The 22014-nt window shown below is 42.0% G+C and overlaps 1 protein-coding gene and 1 pseudogene across 4 annotated transcripts in view; both read right to left on the bottom strand.

Annotated features, from left to right (window-relative positions):
• Positions 1–22014, bottom strand: part of LOC309867306 (syntenin-1 pseudogene) — a 208042-nt pseudogene that overhangs the window by 64577 nt on the left and 121451 nt on the right. The gene's annotated exons all lie outside the window — the stretch shown is intronic.
• Positions 1–22014, bottom strand: part of LOC309867303 (A-kinase anchor protein 13-like) — a 191023-nt gene that overhangs the window by 104901 nt on the left and 64108 nt on the right. For all 3 annotated transcript variants that reach the window (XR_014313098.1, XR_014313099.1, XM_082736036.1), the window contains exon 2: positions 3185–3228. Coding sequence is in view for 1 of the 3 variants with exons in the window: in XM_082736036.1 (XP_082592162.1) it covers positions 3185–3217 (33 nt within the window). In the remaining 2 variants the exon portion in view is untranslated. The remainder of the gene's footprint in view (positions 1–3184; positions 3229–22014) is intronic.

The raw sequence follows: 22014 nt of genomic DNA, 5'->3' as shown, positions 1-22014 counted from the left end.
AAAAATTATTAACCAATAAACAAGGTCAGCGAGACTGTAGGTTATAATATCAATATACAAAAATCAAATACATTTCTATACACTAGCAATGAACAATCTGAAAATGAAATTAAGAAAACAATATAATTTGCAAAAGCATCAAAAAGAATTAAAATACTTAGAAACAAATTTCACAAAAGTACAAGGTTTGTACACTGAAAACTACAAATCATTCTTAAAAAAAATTTTAAGGGGCGCCTGGGTGGCTCAGTGGTTTGGGCTACGCCTGGGTGGCTCAGTGGTTTGGGCTACTGCCTTCGGCTCGGGTCATGATCTCAGGGTCCTGGGATCGAGCCCCGCATCGGGCTCCCTGCTCCGCAGGAAGCCTGCTTCCCTCTCTCTCTCTCTCTGCCTGCCTCGCTGCCTACTTGTGATCTCTGTCTGTCAAAGAAATAAATAAAATCTTTAAAAAAAAAAAATTTTAAGATGACCTAAAGGAAAGGAAGAGAATTAACAGTCCAGAAGTAATTCCTTACATTTATGATAGATTTTCAACAAGTACACCCAAGAAAATTTAGAGTGGAAAGAACAGTCTTTTCAACATATGGTGTGGGACAGCTAAATAGATGTCCACATGTGAAAAATGAAGCTGGATCCCTCCCCTACAGCATACAAAAAAATGTCCTCTGGAACCATACACTTAAGCAGTGTAAGGGCTTAAATTATAAACTCCTAGAGGAAATCATAGAGGTTAATTTTTTGTGACCTTGAGTTAGCAAAGCCTTCGTAGATATGACACCAGAAGTATAAGCAGTAAAGGAAGTAACAGGCAAACTTGACATCATCAAAATGAAAAATTTTTGTGCTTCAAAGAGTACAGTCAATAAACTGGTATGATAACCTTATAATGGGAGAAAGCCATGTATCTGATAGGGAACTTGAATCCAGGATACACAAAGAACACTTAAGGCTAAACAATTAAAAATAAAAATTAAAAATAAGCAAGGCATCTGAACAGATATTTCTTCAAAGACACATAAATGGCCAAAAGCACCTTAAAATGCTCACGATCACTAGCCATTAGGGAAATGCAAGACAAAACCACTTAGACTTATCATTTCATACCCACTAGGACGGCAACAATCCAAAAGTCAGATAAGAGCCAGCACTGGCAAGAGTGTGGAGAAACTGTGACCCTCAGTCCTGGCGGTGAGGACGTATAACACTGCAGACGTATAATGCTGGGGACCCAGCACGGCGACTCTTCACAATGTTAAACAGAGAGTCATCACTGTAAGCGAGCAACTGTGCTCTTAAACCCATACCCGAGAAAAATGGAAACGTAAGTGTACCAGAAACTGCTCCTCACAGCAGCATTAGTCATAACAGTCATAAAGTAAAAACAGGCCAAATGCCCATCAACTGCTGAATGGAGAAATACAATGTGGCACAGCCATACAACGGAGTATTATCCAACAATAAAAAGGAACACGTACTGATACTTGCTCAGACATGTACCTATTAAATACATTCTGCTATGTGAAAGAAGCCAGTCACAAAAGGCCACATGATGTATGATTCCATTTACATGAAATTTCCACCATACGTAACTCCATAAAGACAGAAAGACCAGTGGCTGCCAGGGGTTCAGAAAAGACAGGGAATGGTGCGTACTACTAAAAGGTATGGCTCTTCTTTTCGGGATGATGAAAATCTTGTTAGATGGTTATGATTACACAACTGGGAATATACTAAAACTCACTCAATCGTAGACTTTAAATGTATGAGTTTTATGGTGTGTGAACTGTATCTCAAAAAAAGCTGTTTTTAAAAGTTCACGGCATTCAGATCATGAGCAAACCCACTGTCGTACAGAATAAATGTTCTCCAAGTAGTCTGGAAAGAAAATAAATACATAAAATACCTTGTAAGAATGCATATATTTTTCTTTATAGGTTATATTTAACATAAAAATCATCTGTGCAAAAGATTGACCACAAGAATGTCCTACGCTGGGGCGCCTGGGTGGCTCAGTGGGTTAAGCCACTGCCTTCGGCTCAGGTCATGATCTCAGGGTCCTGGGATCGAGTCCCGCATCGGGCTCTCTGCTCAGCAGGGAGCCTGCTTCCCTCTCTCTCTCTCTCTCTGGCTGCCTCTCTGTCTACTTGTGATTTCTCTCTGTCAAATTAATAAATAAAATCTTTAAAAAAAAAAAGAATGTCCTACGCTAGAAAGGTGTAACAGGACTGTCGTGGCAGTGTCCTGTGATAATCACATGCCAATGAACGTGGCATGGTTTAAAATAAATAAATGTGTAAAATGCACAGATTTTAAAATAAACCCCATCAAAGGCTCCCTAGGGGTCCGCACACCTTTTGCCTTCACTGCTGACCTTCGGTTACCTTTTCAGACTCATCTCTCATTACTCCTCAACACAAATGTGCAGCGGGGCCAGACTTTCCACTGCCCGCCCTCCCACCACACGCTGAATACCATGCTCACTGCCCCTCATTCCTCTGCCATCTGCCTTAGGTCTTGACCAAATGCTTCTTCATCTTTAAGGTCCTGTCCCATCTCCTCACTCTCTCCAGACCATACCCATCCCATATCCACTGGCCTCTGGCAGCTCTAACTATTCACACCCCTAAAGGCACCCCTCACCATTTTTCACAACCTCATGCAGCTAACGCATGCTCACAGTAATTAAAAAAAAAAAAAAAGTCACCTACACTTTGCCTTTTCCAGCCCCGATTCATTGATTTATCCGCTTCACCTGACAGTCCCTCACTTGCGGCAGATGATGAATCGGCTTCCACCCAGAGTCCTAGAGCAAACAGCGCTCTCGCCAATGACAGAGTGCCACCTAGCGACAACGCAGGGTAACGCAACGCCAGTAGGAAGATAGCCACAGGACTTACAGAAACGTGCTGGCGGTGAAATTCGGAAGCCAGCCCCGCATCACTCTGCAGGCGGGGCCATGCAACTGTTTGGAGGGGCCTCCTACCACCTGCCCAGTGGTACCTCACCTGCCCAGTGGTACCTGGACTCATTTAGCATTTACCCGAACTCAAATTCTGAAGTACAGTACTTGTGCAGATGTTAAAAATTCCTGTGATAATCACAGGAGACCATTTTTGAGTTTTCTCATAACAAGTAAAAAGCATAGATGAGTACGAAATGACAAGAAATCTCGCGATTTACTCACATATAATGGAGCTTGCTGTGGATTAAGTTTCATGACCCAGGACACTGAAACAGAAAAGGGAGAAATAAATGAGAACAAAATTAAAAGCTATCGCCAAAAAACAGAAAAGCCACAAATGCTAGATGTCGAGTATGGTTATATGAACACAATCAAAAGTCCGAGATTACTGAATGCCTGGCTTTCCTGAGATGTTTGGGAAGGCCAGAAGGTCAAGGACTGCGAAACTTCTCGCAGCCCTTCTGTTCAAGCTTTTCAACTGGGGAGAGCCTTTCTGATTGAAATACACACACAAAAGGGTCCACTGTCCTCAGAGAATTTTTAACAACCAACAGGATATTAAACTCAGTTACCAAAGCAAAAACAGTGTATGTTCAGTTATACTTTTACATAATCCCCCAAATTCACAAAGTGCTGCTTGGCCGGAGCCTTCTCCAGCCTCACGGGGTGGGGGGTGGGGGGGACGCTAAGGGGACCAACCCTCCAAGAAGGGAGAATATGGCGGCTGGGGTTCACCAATTAACCATTGTTATCCTCCTCAAGATTAATAAGCCAGGTTCCTGACTGTTATCTTCACTAAATGAATTCTCACAAAAATCTTAGGAAGAATGTCAGAGAAGATTCACAGGATTGTCTAACAGATTCCTGAATATCAAGAATAGCATGCTCTCAAAGGTTTAACTTGGTGATGTACCAGAGAAGCTCCAAGCTAAAACAGCATGGTTCAGAATTGTGAACTTCAGGATGGCAGGCCCTTTGCCAAACACCCTGAATTCGAGTATAAGCTGATCTGTCCTCACAGGAGTCAGAGAAGCAGATCCAAGGGACTTGATTATAATTTGATCTAAGGAAGTTTCTTACTAGTAAGTCAAATGAATTAAGGCACCCAGTAACTAACCAGTAATATAAACAACAGTACAGAAATGTCATTCGCACATGAAAAAAAAACAGATGAAATCACGTTCTTTTGTGTTCTCCCAGATTACAAAAACCTCAGTAACGGTGAACTGAAATCCAAACAGCACAAACAGCAGCATATCAATGCCTGAATATTTAGAATAAAGAGCAGCGAATGCCTTAGCAGCCACGTGTAACCTGAGGAACAGAATCCTCCCAATACTGAAATCCTCCCAGACCTGCCACTTTGGTCAGGCCGTGTATGTGTATGTCCAAGGTCAAGGCTCACCCAAAAGGCAGTTAACACACACTTAGGGGGAAAAAACCAAAAACCAAAACTGTAATCAGGCTCCTAAACCCAGTCATCTCCAAACCACTCGCAGGCCACACGCTTTTCAGCGTGTTTCGCCAACAGCCTCAGAGCTCCGCCACCCTGACCGACCACGTCCACGTGCATGCCTGTTCATTCTCTGTCCACTCCCCACGCTGCAGGACACCTCCTGGCTCCTGGCGCTCTTTTCTTCTTGCCTGTCTTCATTTAATGATTTTGTACCCTTAGGTGCTAAAATCACCTGCAAAAATCCACAGTGAAAACCAAGCTTGAGAAATATAGGAATAATGAACTCTTAAATAGAAAAAGAAGAGATTTCCAGCCCATCAAATGCAAACAGCAAGCATGGATGGAAAAGAAAGACCAAAGCGCTTGAGTACTTTTCTCAATGTGTTAAATATCCATTTAATTTAAAATTAAGCTCACTGCGCTCACTAGCCTTTTAATCAGCTTTCCCGGTCTTGTCCAAACTGGCCCGAGACAAAGGACTAAAAGGGCCCATAACTTTATAAACCAATTCGCCTTAACTAACTCCTGAAGTTGAAGTGTTGTTCCTCTCACGAAGTATCTGTGGGTACTGAAACAGGAATGAACACTTCGGTAATTTGTAACAAGTGGAGAAATCTAGGGAGATTTCTGCCAAAAAACCTATCTCTGCAAGGAGCACAAGCAGCAAGTGACCCGAGTGGCTCCCTCTGTGTCTGCACAAAGAGCTAGTGGAACTCACACGGCTCTCAGCGAGGCTGACGCCATCTCAACTGTTCGGTGTTAGGAACTCGTCTAAACAGGTATCAGAGCCAGAACCCATACACGTTGTTCTGATATGAGGGCTGAAGAGGACTGACAAAGTGTCTGTACTCCCGCAGTGGTCAAAGGGACCAGTGGTTATGCCGGTGACAGGGGCTGTTGAAAGAATAAATCTGTCCGAAGTCATGAGGGCGATGACCCCAGAAGCAACAGATGGGTAAATTCAGAGCGCTTTAAGCTTCTTCAACGCTGACACACTTGAGCAAAGACAGGACTAATATTGACAGAGCTTTAAATTCAAAACTCTTTTTAATCCTCATAAAAAGACATCATTTTCCCCATTTCACTGGGGGGAAAATGGAGTCTTTCAATGACTAAGTTATTTACTTACTTTAAGAGAGCCCAGAATCATACCCCATCTGATGTCCAAACATGTGCTTTCCCCGCATGTCAGAAGAGCATCTACTGAATGACCTCAGTCCACACACTGACTTGTCCCACCTCTAGCCCCTGTTCTACAAACACTAGAGACTCCCTCCCCCTGACCTTGTTCCTTCAACTATCGCTGTGCATCTACAATGTGCCAGGCATGGCACCGAGGCACTGAAGGTGCAGAAGGAACACAGACAAATCCCCAGCCTTCGCAGAGCCTACTGTAGGAGCAACACAGTTCAACGAGACAGTAAAATAATCCGTTTTCAGTGATAAGTTCCATGGAGAAAAATGGAAGAGAAGAGGAAACAGGAAATGTTTTACATATGGTACTAAAGGACGGCCTCTGTGAGGTGACATTTACTCCCCAAAATCAAAGAGAATAAGGAAGGTGGAAAGGGTTCCAGACTCCCAAAACGGCCCCAAAACACAGAACTTGAGAGTTCTGATGCTAAGCCATCAGAAAACTTGCTAAATGCAGTGCACAACTTACTTCACCCATTTAAGTAAGCGCACTTTACTTGAGAACTGGGTTCTAAGGGAGAAGCATACCGCAGGAAGGGAGTCTTTGGGTCAGAGTAAACACAACTTGAAAACCAAATTTATTCTCTAAGACCCAACTGAAAGTCTGCTTTGTCCATGGATTTGTGATCAAGGCTTCCCAAAAGGAAAATGAAAGAAATGCACTGTGTCCCTGAATGATTTCATCAAGGAATTTTAAAACAGAAAAAACCCTACAATTTCCTCCTTACCCAGGAACTGGCGAATGACTTTGACCAAGTCCACATTTACATGGGGTGCGTTCATGTATCACAGGACAACGCGTGACAGACCCGATGGGACCGTAAAGGCCGCACCTCATGTGAAAGATGGTGAAATGGAAATATCAAAATTCAAACACTTAAATGATGCAATTTCAAATATGTTCACCAAATCTGCCATTCAGCAGTAGCCAGCTAGAATTCTGATGAGTCATAAATCTGTGGGGGGAGGAATAAAAACAAGCTCAGTAATTAAGTGTTTTCATTCTTCTCACACTTCCCATTTTATTGCAAAATGCTGAAAGAAAACAAATGGAATAGTTTACTGTTGTACGAAAGTAACACATTCATTTTATGTCAAAGCAGGACCCCTGCACCCCGAAAGCAACGGTCACACTGATGTCAGTCAGTCCAGTTCTCTGCAATTCTCTGGCAGCTCGCAGGGTGCTGCTAAACAGACAAGTAGACCCGGGGTAAGCCCTCTTCCTGCCCTTGAGAACAAACGCTCATCAGCTAGCTTCTCCCTCACAGGGTGCCGGGTGCACACTGTCATCAGCACGGGTCAGTCTGGGACGTGCAGTGCTGACACAGGTTCCGGCAAGAGTTCCGGATCCATCTGCAGGTCACGCTACCTGCAAAGGATTGTGCAGAACCTCGGTTGCTCCTAAGGATCACAGGGAAGCTCAGGCACGAAGGGATACAGGTGTCTGGTTGGTTTCAGGTCATTCGCTCTCCGGCGCAATGGGTAAATGAGTGGGTACGGCCATGTTCCAATAAAACTCTTTTTACAAAAGGAGGCAGTGGACTAGATTCAGCCACTGTGCTCGAGTGCCAACTCCTGACCGAAAGCTAACAAAATACCTCTAAATAAGCCAAAGAAGCAGGGTGTCCCTATTCAACAGCTCTGTAGGTCTCAAAGTTATTTCCAGTTAGAAAAGACTTCTCAGCACAGGAAAGTCCTAGCATTCTATACAATATCCTTTAGACCAGCAATCAAATTTCATGGGTGGGCATCCCAAGTTCCCTAGTGATTAACTGTATGACCTTGAGCAAGTAAGTCAGCGGACTGTCTACCCTCAGTCTTTTTAAGTGAAGTAAGAGCGTAAAAGTTCCCGTCTACACTACAGAGTCAGTGGAAGAATTAAAAGGGACTCCAAGGAAGGGCTTCAGCACACTGCCAGACACAAATCTTCCTTGCAGTTTCCGGGTCTCATGGTGACTACCAAGAAAAGTACTTGAAAAAGGGTAAATAGTCAAAATAGAAGACATCGGGTATCCAGAGATACATTTGTCCAGAAACAGGCTGGTAGGTAAATCACAATTCTAAAATACAACAAAATAACTCTAGAAAAAAGAATCTGGAAGAACAAATAACAAAATGCTAAGTATACATATTTCTGAGAATTACAGGGAATTTTCATCCTTAAATTATCTGTTTCTTTCTCCTAACTATTCAGACAATGAACAGATACTACTTTTGTAATCAGGAAGAAGACATTAAACACAGTACATCTGTTTTAAGTCCCCTGTCATTCAACATGCCACAAGTGACCTGGAAATAAAAAGACATTTTTCTAAAATGTGCAAACTGAAGAAATCGACAACCTTTACTAAAGCTCCCTAGAAATGATAAAAGAAAAGTAATTAAAATAAGAATGCCTGTACCCGTATGTATGTAAATACAAATCAGCCTTACTATTCTTTAGCCATACCCCTATATCATACTAAAGAAGCCTTTAAGAGGTGCTCAACTCTCAATGAAACACCCCTGAAGGGAGGGAGGGAGGACCACAAGCCCCACACTGCACCGATGACACGGAGACCTAAAACTCTCCGAAATCTGTTAGCTTCTTGACCTCAAGCCATTTCCTAAGGCCCAGCTGGCCAGGTCTGCTAAACCTATCACTTCAAGGGACATGGTTTTTGTCATTCACAACAGGGAAGCTTCCAAATTCAGAAGAAAAGAAGTGCAAACCACCTTCGCAACCAACCCCAGTTGTGAAAGGAAGAGGACAGCTGCTGGGACTCAGCCAAGTGTAAACACAGCATTTGTACCTGCAGGGTACGTGCACTGCTGAACATGCTTCAGCTCAATCTCCATGGCCAAGGGACCCTGCTAAAGCTGGGCTACAGTAAATCCTCTGAAACCCACAAAAATTGGGGGTGAGGGTTAACATGGAAATGACAATGCATACTCTGGATTCCTGTGAAACAGTGTCCTGCTCTTCAAGGAAAATAACAGGATCCGAAGACTCCTTCCTTCATTCCTAAGGAGTCTGGGCTGGTGGCTAGAAACATGTGCTCTCACTGGGGGTGAGAGCAGGGAATTCTGAACAGCAGAAAAGAAGCAGGGTACAAAGATGCCAAGTTCTACAAAATATGTATATATAAACTACTACAGGTACCAAATGCATTTCCTGAATAAGGGGCTGAGGAAATCTTTCAGGAGCCTAATCGTCTTCTTCTGTTTAAAGCTGCATTACTTAATAATTAATAATTAGCTTTAAACACGGATTCTCAAACTTCAGGAAGCCCGAGCATCAGTTGCAGGCTTTATTAAAAGAATATAAATTCTTGCCCGCTGCCTACACCCCCTTCCACCATCAGTGAGTCCAAATCAGGAGATCAGACCTGCTGATGTTTCTGCTTTTGAATCGTGGTCCACAATCTGTGAAACAATGGCGCTTAGACCCAGGACACATGCCTGATTCTCTTGTGGCACGGCCAGGCTTCTGTGTCCCACTCTCCTGACACAGTACTCCTACAGATCACCAAGAAAAAAACAAAGCACTGGTCACAACGGGAATGAGAGGGAGAAGGGGATGCACAACAGGCAGGTAGGAGAGTGAGGAGTCCAACACTGCGGGTAATCTCACAGTAAGGCAAAAGGACACACCCGATTAAAACAGAAACCCCCGAACAACCGAAACACCAACACCCACAATTCACGCATTTGTTATTTATCAGAACTGGATTATCCAATATGGAAAATGATGCTGAATTTAGGCCAAAAGCACACATACAAATAAAGTAATTAACATATAATAAATAAATCAGAACTCTCACCAAAACAATAATGAAAGAAATTTAATTAAAAAATCAGATCTCTGACTTCTGATACTCGAGAGTTTACTCTGAGATTCACCACATTCACCTCTGAGTACACCACAACTTCTCAATACTTAGGGAGGGTCTCCTTTTCTTCTACATATGTTTATAATATCTGCCCGGCACAAAAATACTCAATGGTGGTAGGTAATCTCCCTGTGTTCCGGAGCCCCTCAAATAGTCCATGTACAGAGAGCTGCTGAGCGTCAGAGATAAATAAATAACAATACAATTTAGTAAGGGACAGACAGATATAAACAGATCATTGTACTGTAAGCACAATCATAAAAATGGGACAAGGGCCAGGAAAGAAGGACAAACTAGCTGAGAAGTGGAGGCCCCGACACCGTTTACTGGAGGAGGTCACCCGTGAGGCAGGTCTCACCTGGAGGACACAGGAGAAGTGCAAAGCAGAAGCCAGGTGCACCAGGACAAGGGAGCACAGTGGGCTGCTGCGCACTCGTCGGAATGAGAAGTGCAAGCAAGGCACGAAGGGAGAGAGGACGCGAGAGGGGCACTCGTGCAAATAAACCCACACACCTCAAAGATGCCTGGTCTTCGAAGCCAACGAAGGGAGAGACAGAAGAAAACAAACCTCAACGACCCCGCTCTACCCTGAGGACCTGGCACTCTTACGATGGCATTGACATCAACCAAATCTACGTCTTTGGTTTGGTTTTTTCCCTTTCTTACCGTTCTTTTTCTTACCTTTTTTTTTTTTTTTTTTTTTAAGTTCAGCTCAAATTTCTCTTCTTTCAAAAACTGCAGGTTCACAAGATTCACAAAAGGTAGCACGGAAGAAGTCTGCAATCACGCAGCCTAAAAACTCACACCAACCAAGTCCATGCTGTGGGCCGCAAGCAATAAGGCCAACTTCCCACCACAGCTTCCCTGAGGTGCAGCACACGATGGCTGGCTTCCCAGTCAGGTTCCGCGGGGCCTGGAGTCCACATCTCAAACCCTAGCCAAACCCTGTTGGCCACAGGACTTTATAATTAGAAGGGGGTCTCAGAAGCAGCCTTCTTCCCCAAGTGGGAATCACTGCCGGTCTACCTGCCTCGGCTTGTAGACCGGAGTGCTGGGGCCTTATCACCTTGTGAAAATCTCTCCAGGCTCCACCTGCACCTCTGACTCAACCTTCCTAAAATACTATTTTCTTTCTGCTGCTCACTCTCTGCCTACACAGGAATAAGCATTCCTTTAGAAAGGTTCTTCTGAGGTACTAATCACTTTTCTTTAGGGAGTTCTAGAGGCACTAAGATCTGTCTTGACTCAAGAAAAAGAGAGAAAAGCTTAAAAATAAAATGAGATCCCAATTTTGGAAACACATTTAACCCATCTTAGTTAGGCAGTTTCCAACCTCCAGGGCTTAAAGGTACAGTCCTTCATCCTGGGGCTCCTAAGCTCAGAGGCTGTATCCATAGACACAAAGCTCACTACATTTCCTCTATTTAAAAAAAAAAATCAGGGGCACCTGGGTGGCTCAGTCAGTTGAGCATCCGACTCTTGATTTCAGCTCAGGTCATGATTTCAGGATCATGAGATCAAGCCCCACATCATGCAGCAGGCTCAGCATGGAGCCTGCTTAAGATTCCCTCTCCCTCTCCCCACCCGCCCTGTTCTCTCTCTCTCTCTCTCAAAAGGGTGAAAAAAAAATATATATATATATACATATATATATAAAATTTATTTTACACTAAGTCTCTATAAGCCACTTTGATGAATGATGAAGATACTAAAGGAATGGATGACTCTAGATTGGAGACAATCTGCTAGCATTTAAGAATTCATTAACAACCCCTGGTAGAAGAACGTAAGGCTAAAAACAGAAATAGCAATATAATTCAGAGAAGGAGACAGACAGACTGGGATTTGAGTTGTAACTCCGGCACTTCCAGCTCTAGTATTGTGGACAAGTTACTTAACTACCAAGCTTTATTTTCATCTGTGAAGTGTGTAAAGTGAGAATGAAAGATGTGTGTGCAACGTTTAACACGGTAGTAAGCTACAGGAGAACACTCGGGAAGTGCCTGTCCCTACTGCCCGGTATGAATGACCAGACCAGCTGTGCGCACTGACCTCACATCGCGTGCAACTTCCACGTCCTATGGACCACCGCCATCGCTGTGCTGCTCCCGAATTCTAAACGGAGAGCATCCAGGAGGGAGATGTAGACCCCGACAGATGAGGCGCTCTACTAAATAAGCCCTTTACTGCTGGTGAACTCTCAGAAGCCCGCCAGGCTCCCCTAGCACTCCCACCGGTGCTGCCCGCGAGTGCTGAGCGGCGGGTCTATGCGGCCCTACGGGCACTCTGGCCCCACCCCCTCCAGCCTGCCCTGCCCACACTGCTGGCGTGCCCTGTGCTAGGTCCAGTCCTCACACGGTGCTCATGAGAATGTCCTCCTACCCTTGCTGATTCGGACAGCAGGACTACTGTTGGTAACCTAACCCAAGCAGTCAGCAAGAAGTCACTTTTTTTCTTTCATGTTCTTCTATTTCCATGCTTGCCTTTTCTCCTGAACTTGCTTCTTCCAGTCTGTGACACTGTGGATGTCTTCCGCCACACCACTCGCACTCCTGCCACAGCATCTGGCGCAGTGCTGCACGTGCAGTAAGTACTAACATACTCGATAGGACCATCACAGGCCAAAACTGATCAGCAGCTTTCCTGCCCCATTCAATAGCAAAGATCTGCAGCTCCAGCTTTAAGAACAAAAACCAATCTATCAAAGCCAAAATAACTCGTCAGTCAAGTCCCAGAAGGTTCACGTAGTAGCTCATCAAAGGTAGTACGGATCCTGCCAAGTGTGAAGAAATCCAGCCTGGATCAATTTGCTTAATTGGCCAGGGAGGTAATAGGGACCAGAGCGGCGGGATTCAGCATCATCTAACTGGGAAACCTCAGAGCAGAAGGGAGGGCACAGAGCAGCTCAACACAACACCTACGCTCTCACGTGACGGTCGGTACCTCTGGGAAGAACACATGCACGTGTTATTTCAATTCTCTTTTGCTGCTTAACAAACCCTTGTGGTTTCCTGCCCCCCCCCCAAAAAAAAGGTTTCTGCTGCTTTGCAGAGATCTGTATAGAGAGGAAAACTCCAAATGGCTATTACAGGTGAGAAGTTTGCCGCCAGCTGTATCCTGTTATCCAAAGGAAACGGAACTGTAAGTTGCCAGGAGGTCCAGGCACAGGAGAGCAAGACCATCAATTCAGTAAGTGCTGACATTCTTATCCCTACGGTAATAAGAATAAACTTTGAATTTAGAAAAATTCATGCACAGCTGGGCTTTATGTAAATTAACTTCAGTGAGGGTTAAAATAGATATCCGGTAAGAGACTGCCAAATTCAAGCCCTTCTACTTCCTTCAACCTTCCCAACCTCTATCGTCCAAAAAGCAAACAACCCAATGGGCTAAAGTGATGATAAACCACTTGCAAAGACTATAAATACAGATGAGGGGGCTCTCACACACATGCAGACCTGGCTGAGCTGGACGACCTAACGTGGACGAAGGCCAGACCCTAGAGTGGCTGCTCTGTTAGGAACTATTTCACAGGAACACACAGCCCACCTTCCTGGACACATTACATGACAAAAGCACTACCACATTACTCCCAAGTGGCAGGAGGAAGAGGTACTAGAAGCAGACGCTGGAAACGTCCAGGTGAGCTTTTAAGTTGTTAAAATGGCTCTCTTAAGGATGAACACTGCTTCAATGTTGAGGTTCTTCAATACTGAGTCTTTCACATCTTGAGAACAATGACTTTGTAAAGCACAAGAGGAATGACTTTTTTAAAAAATCCATCTCAAAATCAGAGGGAAAATTTTGAACAACAAAGACTTCAAAAAAAGAAATAAGTACATTTCATAATTAAGTGAAAATACTACAGAGTCAAAGAAACTTCAATAGTTTCAGCAACCATCTATTTAGGCCTTTTTAAAGTATCGTTTTATTAACTTAAGTGAAAATTTTTATTTTTAAAGGAGAATTCCTATTTATAAAACATCCCTGGCCTGAGTTATCCCCTGAGGAGTCATTCTTGTTTTTATAACACACAATGAGCAGAGTATTTTTAAAAATCAGCGATAGGAGGGCCGCCTGGGTGGCTCTGTTGGCTGAGAGTACGACTCTTGATGTCAGTCAGGACATGATCTCAGGGTAGTGGGATGGAACCCCACATCGGGCTCCACACAAAGCACAAAGTCTACTTGTCGTCCCTCTCCCTCTACTCCTTCCCTCCCTCTCAGGGCATACTCTCTAATAAATAAATAAATATAAAAACAAACGAGTGACTGACTGAATGAAAGAAGTATTTTTATGAATAAAATCTTTTTAAAAAATAAAATAAAAATAAAAATCACTGATAGGCTGGCTTAATGGATCTAAGGGTAGTGGATTCAACCCCGATGTTGGGCATAGAACATACTTTTAAAAAAAATAAGTAAATAAAAAGCACTGGTAAATTTATTTTAGGTGGAATGAACTGGGATGAGCCAAATGAAATGGTACATGAAAATCACCATGCGCACTTCTGGCAATCTAGATGCCACACAAAACTGTAACATACTACAGAACTTCTGATAACTTGAATCACAGTTTTAGCAAAGAACTTTGCTATCTAAAGACAAAAATTTATCAGTGTCCTGAAATAACAGAACCATTTCTCAACCATGAGATGGGAATGGCATCCCTCAGCAACCTCTCCTCCTCGTGACATGCAGGGTAAAACTGAGTCTGTCCTCAGGAGTGGAGATGAGGAAGTACCTACGCATCCTGAAATGTAACTTATAGAACAGCTGTGGCTAATTCTGTTTGAATATCCATAAAGATTGTTCACTTTCTGTTCAGACCTACTGCTTCACAAAGCAAACAGAACAAGTGTTTGACAATACTGAGATAAAGAATCGGTAAGATTAGAGCTCAACGGAGTTAAATTAACAACTGCTAGGTTAAAAAACCAAAAGTCTTGCAAGTTGTCCTAACTTGATCAATTCATTGAAAAAAGCTTAAAAGAATGATTTAAATAGGCAGCTTTTCATCAAACTACTAAGAGGTTATTGCCAGGTTAAATATGGATGATATTATACGTGTTCTGGATTTAGAAATAACAAAGAGAAACTTTAGAGATTATTCCTTGAATTTCAAATTTTCAGAATTCCTCTTAATAGGAAACTCTTAGAGGGCTACATACACTAACAACTCATTACACAATGCAGAAATGGAAAATTAATTTCTCCACTTGAACTAATTTCAAAAATAAGGTTGCCATGAAAACTACAAACCAGTTGCCTTAAAACATTTCATTTCTGGCTGTGTGTGAGGAGATAAATGGCACATAGATATGCATACTGATAAACTGTTGTTGGTTTTTTTTTTTTGGTAAACGGAGCATGTTACTATGTACCCAAGACTTCAAATAGTTAATAGCTGAGGAATATACACAAAAATCTAGGCAGAAAAAGGCATCTACTACTCAGTGCTCTTTCCTTTATAATACTTCAAAATTAAAAATTTATATATATATGGGTGTTTCATAAAATCAATGTTATCATAGAATGACCCAAGTGCTAATAATCTGGCCATAACGAACACTTCAGTTGGCTATTCTCCCCGAAAATCTGTACAATGAGAAAGGAATTTAGGGGGAAGAGACTAAAATTTCCAGGCATACAGTCCTAAAAGTAAAACTGCTTTCGGTAAGTAGGGGTGCGTGTGAGAATGAGGGGCAGGTACTGGTACCTATGTCTTCAGAGAGTCCCAGGCTACTGAGAAAGTGACTTGACCTGCCAAGGGACGAAGAAGGGGAGATGAAAAACATGCAAACAGGAGGTATTTGAAATGCAATGAAGGGAAAGAATTCAATTCAACAAATATCTGAGTGTGTATTCTAGACACAGACTATGGACAGAACAACTATAAACAGTCCAAATAAACTCTCTGGGGGGAGGGGGACCCTGGGATCCTGGCCGATTCTCCACACTAACTAAATTGGCCCTTCGGAAGGCGCCTGCGACAGCAAACAGTTGGTTCGTGCTAGACTGGTCATGGTTCGTAGACAGGCAGAATTCAGAATGATTTGGAAGACCAACTCAAGGTTGTGCCAAAGACCTGGGGTGGGCAATTCGAAGCATCAACACCTTCCACACCCCATGCCAGTGACAAGGGAGTGGCCAGTCAGACGGCCAGGAGGGAGGAAGCCACTGAACTCCAGCCCCTGGCTGGCTACAGGGCCTTTCTCCTCTGTACGAAACAGAGTTAATACTCATTTGCCTCAGAAAACTGTTGTAAATCAAATAAATGTGGGCAGCACTTGAGTGTGGTGGGGACACAGAGAAGATACTCTACAAACTTGGTCCTTCACGGACACAAACCCAGCAAATAGGAACACGTGCCCTGGAAGAACCAACAAGCCAGAAACAGTAACGCATGATGGGGACCACCAGGAAATGAATCCTTGCTCCTTACTTGGCAGCCACAGCAGAATCCTTAAGAAAGAGATGACTTGATGAACCACTAGCCTGGAAGCCCAAGTTAAAACTTCTGTGCTACCGATGGTCCTTCTGAGTGATTTGAGTAAGATGAAGAAACTACTCTGGGCTGTCGCACTCGGGCTCAGTCACTGCTGTCACCGTGGCCGGCTCTCCGTCAGCAAGGAGCGGCAGCGCTGAAAACCCCAAGCCAGCAGCCCCAGCCTCTAGCCCACAAGGTACATACTCAAGGTCAATTTTTTTTTTTTTTCAGTTGTAAAAATGTATTCCTGATTCCTCTTTCCTTCCCTCTGTTCCTCTCCCCAAATGCTGGGTATAACCAAACCAAAGATCACATTCTAAAATAATCCCCAGAACCATTTAAATAGAACAAAACTGCCCCGGTACCCACGACAGACTGACGCTTAGCAAAGAAGGCGGCTGCAGAGGGCCTCCTGGCTCTACCCGACCTGCTCCTCACCTGTGCTCCTCCCGCCCCAGCCTGACACATGACATTTCTATGGAGACGTAGTCATTTTCTAGCTCATATGTTTGTACAGAAATAGGAACGCCATAAATGTTCAGAGAACAGAGTAAAAGGATTACCAAGTAGCTCCAATTATACCAACTGATCTCACCCTCTTGTTACAAGCTGAGTCCTGGCATCCGACCTCTATTTCTGAAACTCAACCACGGGCATTTAGAAAAAAAATTCCTCGCTCCCTCATTCTCTCAAGCATACACTACAAGTATACTGGGTGATAAACATATGTACTCACTGGTTTTCAGAACTCACACTCATCCAAAATCATACAACATATTTGTTCATTATTTGTTCATCCATAAAGTAAGCACCTTACCTCCACAATCTTGACATCTTACAGTTTATCAACCATGAAGGCGTAACTACCATCATTATCTCCAGTGGTACCTGTAATAGTTCACTTATTCTGTTCAAGGATCTAGCTAATCTTAACATTAATCCATTTTACAAATGTAGAGATTCATGGCTAAAGTTAACTAACCTATATAAGACTGGCACAGCTAGTAAACGGTGGGATCCGGAATTTGAACCCAGATGTGACTTAACATCTAGACTACTGCACTGCTGCCTCTTCTAATTTGCAGCATGCCTTAGAAACTCCATTTCTGACTTTGTGAATGGAAGGAGCTGGACTGGGTAATCACGAAGCTCCTTCCATCTCTAATACACCACCTCTGATACACCATAATTCCAGAAACACTGGCTGCCTTAGGTATACAAACAAACAAGGCAAGGTGATTTTTGTGAGCGGGGGACTGAACACAGTGACAAAGAGAAGGATGAGAAGTTCTTCTCATTCACTTTAATGGAAAATGCTTGGTAGAGGCAGTAGCATTTCACTAACTGAAACACTGAAGGGAAAGGAAGAAGGTAAAGACCTACCTAGTCTAAAGCTTCTCTGTAAACTAATTCATCTGTTTCATCTCCCCCAAAATTTACTCTTGTAGACTACTTTACAGATGTGCCCTATTCTGTTTCTCCAAATTAACCTGCAGAAAAAGCTGTGAAGTTACCCAACAAGTAAAGCCACTCAACAGACCGTCATGTTCCTATTCACATCCAAATGGAAATGTTTACAAGCTCGAGAATCAGCTGGGAATGAACTCCCTTCTCTCCCTGCTACACAAACACAGGCTAACATCCGCCAGCTGAAATCTGCTGCTCAAAAAATTTAGTTCTCTTACATAAGCAACAGGAACTCTTAGAATGTTTTTCCCCTAAATTCTACAAAAATCTCATGAAAATAACCAAACTTCTAGACCCAATGCCCAAGTTTAAGAGAAAGTGAACAGGGTGTCTTTCACAGTCAAAACTGCAGTGAAAGTGAATGGTAATGTTTCTGTCAGTACTAGATTAAATTTCACAACCTGCAAGTACTAATAAAGGAATATACCGTCTTATTGCTTCACGGCACATACTGAAAAATACATTGGCTTTTCATACAGATAATTAGCATTCTTGAAGCCTGCTATTAAGTGAAACAAAAAATTAAAATACAAAGCAGTTACAAAGCAAGATGGACAGACCAAAGAGACATATCTACAACCTCCCAATATAGACCCTGATGCTATCCCAGGTCAGGGCGAAGAACAAATAAAGAATGCAGCCACCCACAGAATACCTCCCCACCCAGTACAAGAGGGGGGAAAAAATACCACAGACTGGTAATCTGAAAACTCAGTTATGGAATCTCCAAGGAGACACTCCTGCTTAGCTGATATTCAGATATGGGCTAATAGCCTCAGGCCTCCAGTTCTAACAAATAGGACCATAAACCCCACCAAGGGTCAGCATTAGCTGCACTTAACAATCTCAAGGCAAGCTCTGCCTTTCAAGGGCTCTCATCAAAACAAAGCTGGAAGCAAGGAAAACATTTTTAAAATCATGACAATCAAACCAACCTATTCCTTTCACTTTCAAAAATCTGAACTTTTAGGCTTCCAGTTCCTCCTTAGGAGAACACTAGGGATATTCTTCCTTAGGAATACACTAGGGGAAGTTAAGTAGAGATGACAAAGGTTTGGGAATATTGTTTCATATGCTCTGTAAATCCTGTACTGCCTTCCTGAATGCGGGGGGGGGGGGGGGGGGGGAGGGACCAAATAGATTTGCAAACACCGAGGAAAAGAAGGATACAGGTAAGTAATGATGTGAAGACTAAAACAGAACTCCACTATTTAAAAAATCAACAAAAAAAGTAAAGGCAGACTACCCTGTATTAAACTACTGCTCTTTCAGATAAATAATTAGAACTGAATAAAATATAAAAAGCTACCATTTGAAGGCACTGGAAAAAGACTGAAGCAGAGAACTGAAAGCAGGAAAAAGTACTGGATAAGACTTAATTTACACTCCTTTTTGACTAAGGCCCAGCTCACATGATGCAGTAGACAGAAAGCCGTGGTCTAAAAAGCTCTATCTAAGCTCTTCCCAAATCCTTGGTAGACCCCTGAATTGTACATGTACTGGGGAGAGTCTAAGATTTCCAGCAAAAAGCAGATCTGTTAGGCTGAAAGAACTGAGCAGGGATCAAACTAAAGAGGGAGTCTGGGGCAAATCCAATTAGCTGCCTGCCAGAACAAAAGTTAGTATCTTTAAAAGATAAAAACAATGGTGGTCTCTAAAGCATATCATCCACAATGTTCAGCATATAATAAAAAATTACTAGATACGTGGAATCAGTTTTAATATCTTACTGGATCCCTTACTGATAAGTGAATTTGATAAAATCTTCAGCACAAGTTCATTTTATGTTTACATAGAGTAACCCATTTACCTTTGAGAAGCCACAGACAATACCTACGAATCAAATATCTGATAACGAACTCATGTCCAGAATTTATGAGAAACTTTTCCAACTCAGTAAGAGAACAGCCTAACTAAAAACAGGTAATATACCTGTACAGACATTTCACTGAAAAAGATATCTGAATGGCTAGTAGGCACAAGAAGAGGTGCTCAACATCATTGGTCATTAAAAAACAGCCAAATTAAGAATATAATGAGATGTACATCTGCCAGAATCCCCCTACATCTATTAAAGAACTTGAATTCCTAGTTAAGTTTTATCACAGAGAAAACTCCAGGCCCAGACAGCATTAAGGTAACATTATCCAAACATTTAAGGAAAAAATGATACCAATATCAAGAAGTGGTGGGTGGGGGAAGGGGATGTCCCATCTTATCTCATGCAGCCAACATTACCCTGATACTAAATCCAGACAAAGATAATTTTAAAAAAGCAGAAGCCCTCATGAACACAGACAAAAAAACCCTTAACAAAATGTCACCATTTCAAACTCAGAAATATAAAAAAGGACAATATACAATCACCAAATGGGGTTTATCCCAGGATTACAATGTTCATTTAATTTTTGCAAATTAATGGACTTTACCACCATCAACAAAAATAAGAAAGAAAAACTACACAAATATGTCAAGATGCAGGAAAACAACATTTGACTAAACTCAACCCTGATCCTATATAAGAAAACCCTCAGCAGACTAGGAACAGAAAGATACTTCCTCAATCTGATAAAGGGAGTTTACTAAAAACCTACAGCTGAAATTATACAGAGAAAGTATGAATGCTTACCCCTCAGACAGGCAACAAGAATATCACTTCTCACTGGGAATCTACAAAAGAACTTCTAGAAATAACAAGTGGGGGCAACTGGGTGGCTCAGTGGGTTAAAGCCTCTGCCCTTGGCTCAGGTCATGATCTCAGGGTCCTGGGATCCCATCATGCTCTCTGCGCAGCAGGGAGCCTGCTTCCCCACCCCCCTGCCTGCCTCTCTGCCTACTTGTGATCTCTGTCCAAAAAAAAAGAAAGAACAAGTGATTTTTAGCAAAACGGTAGGCTACAAGACCAATAAACAAGAATCCATTACATTTCTAAATATTAAAACAAAAAACCAGGGGCACCTGAGTGCCTCAGTGGGTTCAGCCTCTGCCTTCAGCTCAGGTCAGGTCATGATCTTAGAGTCCTGGCATTGAGCCCTGCATCAGGCTCTCTGCTCAGGAGGGAGCCTGCTTCCTCCCCTCTCTCTGCCTAGCTCTCTGCCTACTTGTGATCCCTCTCTGTCAAATAAATAAATAAAGTCTTTAAAACAAAGAAACAAAAATAACCTGAAGTTTAAATTTCAAGCATTTATAACAGCACCAAAAACATCAAATATTTAAGAATAAATTTAACAAAATATTATCTGTAAGGATAAATTTAACAAAATACTATAACATATTACAAATTATTATAATATTATAATACTACAAATACATAAACATGCTTTTAGAAAAACTAAATAAGACATTTAAAAATAGAGAAATATGTCCAGTTAATGGATTAGCTCAATATAGTTACATGTCAATGCTCTCCAAACTGAGCTAGCTACTAATTTAATGCATTTTCAATAAAAACTGCAATACACTCTCTTCTGAAAATCATGAAGCTGATTTGATAATGCACACGGAAGTGAAAATGAACTGAAAGAACTAAAAAGAAACTAAACTAAACTAAAAAGAAGTACAAAGGAACTAAAATAGAGCCAAATCAATTTTGAAGAACAAAGTTGGAGAACTTACACTACCTGACTTTACAACTGAGCTATAAAGCTATGGCGTTCATGTAGTATTAATGTAAGGACAGACAGAGGACACAAGAAAAGTACAAACTAAAAAGAAAAAAGTGAATATGCTGGGCTTCAAAAAAATAAGAAACTTACTGCTCTTCAAGATACTATTACAATGAAAAGGATTAGTTGGGGAGAAATTATTTGCAAAACATATCTAATAAAGGACATGTATTCTGAATACACGAAGAACTCTTACAACAAATATATCCAAAAAAAAAAGACCAAAAAGTATTTAATAGACCTTTCACCAAAGAAGACAGATGCTCAATATCAGCAGTCTTCAAGGAAATGAAAATTAAAACCTATACACCCCCTAGCATGCCTTAAATTTACAAGATTGACAATACCAATATTTGAAAAGTAAAAAGTGACTAGAACCCTTGCTGGATGGAAGAGAAAAATGCATAGGCACTTGGAAAAACAGTTTGATCATTCCTTAATCCTACTCTTGGGTATTTATTTACTTAAGAGAAATAAAAATGCATGTCTATATAAACATGTCTATATGAAGAGTTGCATGCAAATATTTCTAGAAGCTTTACTTATAAGTAGTTAGAAGCTAAAAACCATTCCAGTGTCTGTCCAACGATTAAGTAGATAAACAATCTGTGGTATAACCATAAATAGACTACTTCTCGGGGGAAAAAAAAGGGGGGGGACTACTGATACATGTAACTATATTGATAGATTTCAAAAGCATTATGAAAATGCCAGATATAAAAAACTACATGTTGTATGTTCTCACTCCTACAAATTTCTAGCAATGGTAAAACTGTAGTGACACAAAGCAGATCAGTGCCTGCCTGGGCTTTGGAGTGGGGATGAGGCGACTGACTGCAAGAGACAAGAAAGAAATTTTCTAGAAAAGACAGAGAAGTTCTCTGCCTTGATTGTGGTGGTGGTTATATG

This window comes from Mustela nivalis, assembly GCF_964662115.1.
Source record: "Mustela nivalis genome assembly, chromosome: 6".
NCBI classification, from domain to species: Eukaryota; Metazoa; Chordata; class Mammalia; order Carnivora; family Mustelidae; genus Mustela; species Mustela nivalis.
This window is presented reverse-complemented; position numbering and strand designations above follow the sequence as displayed.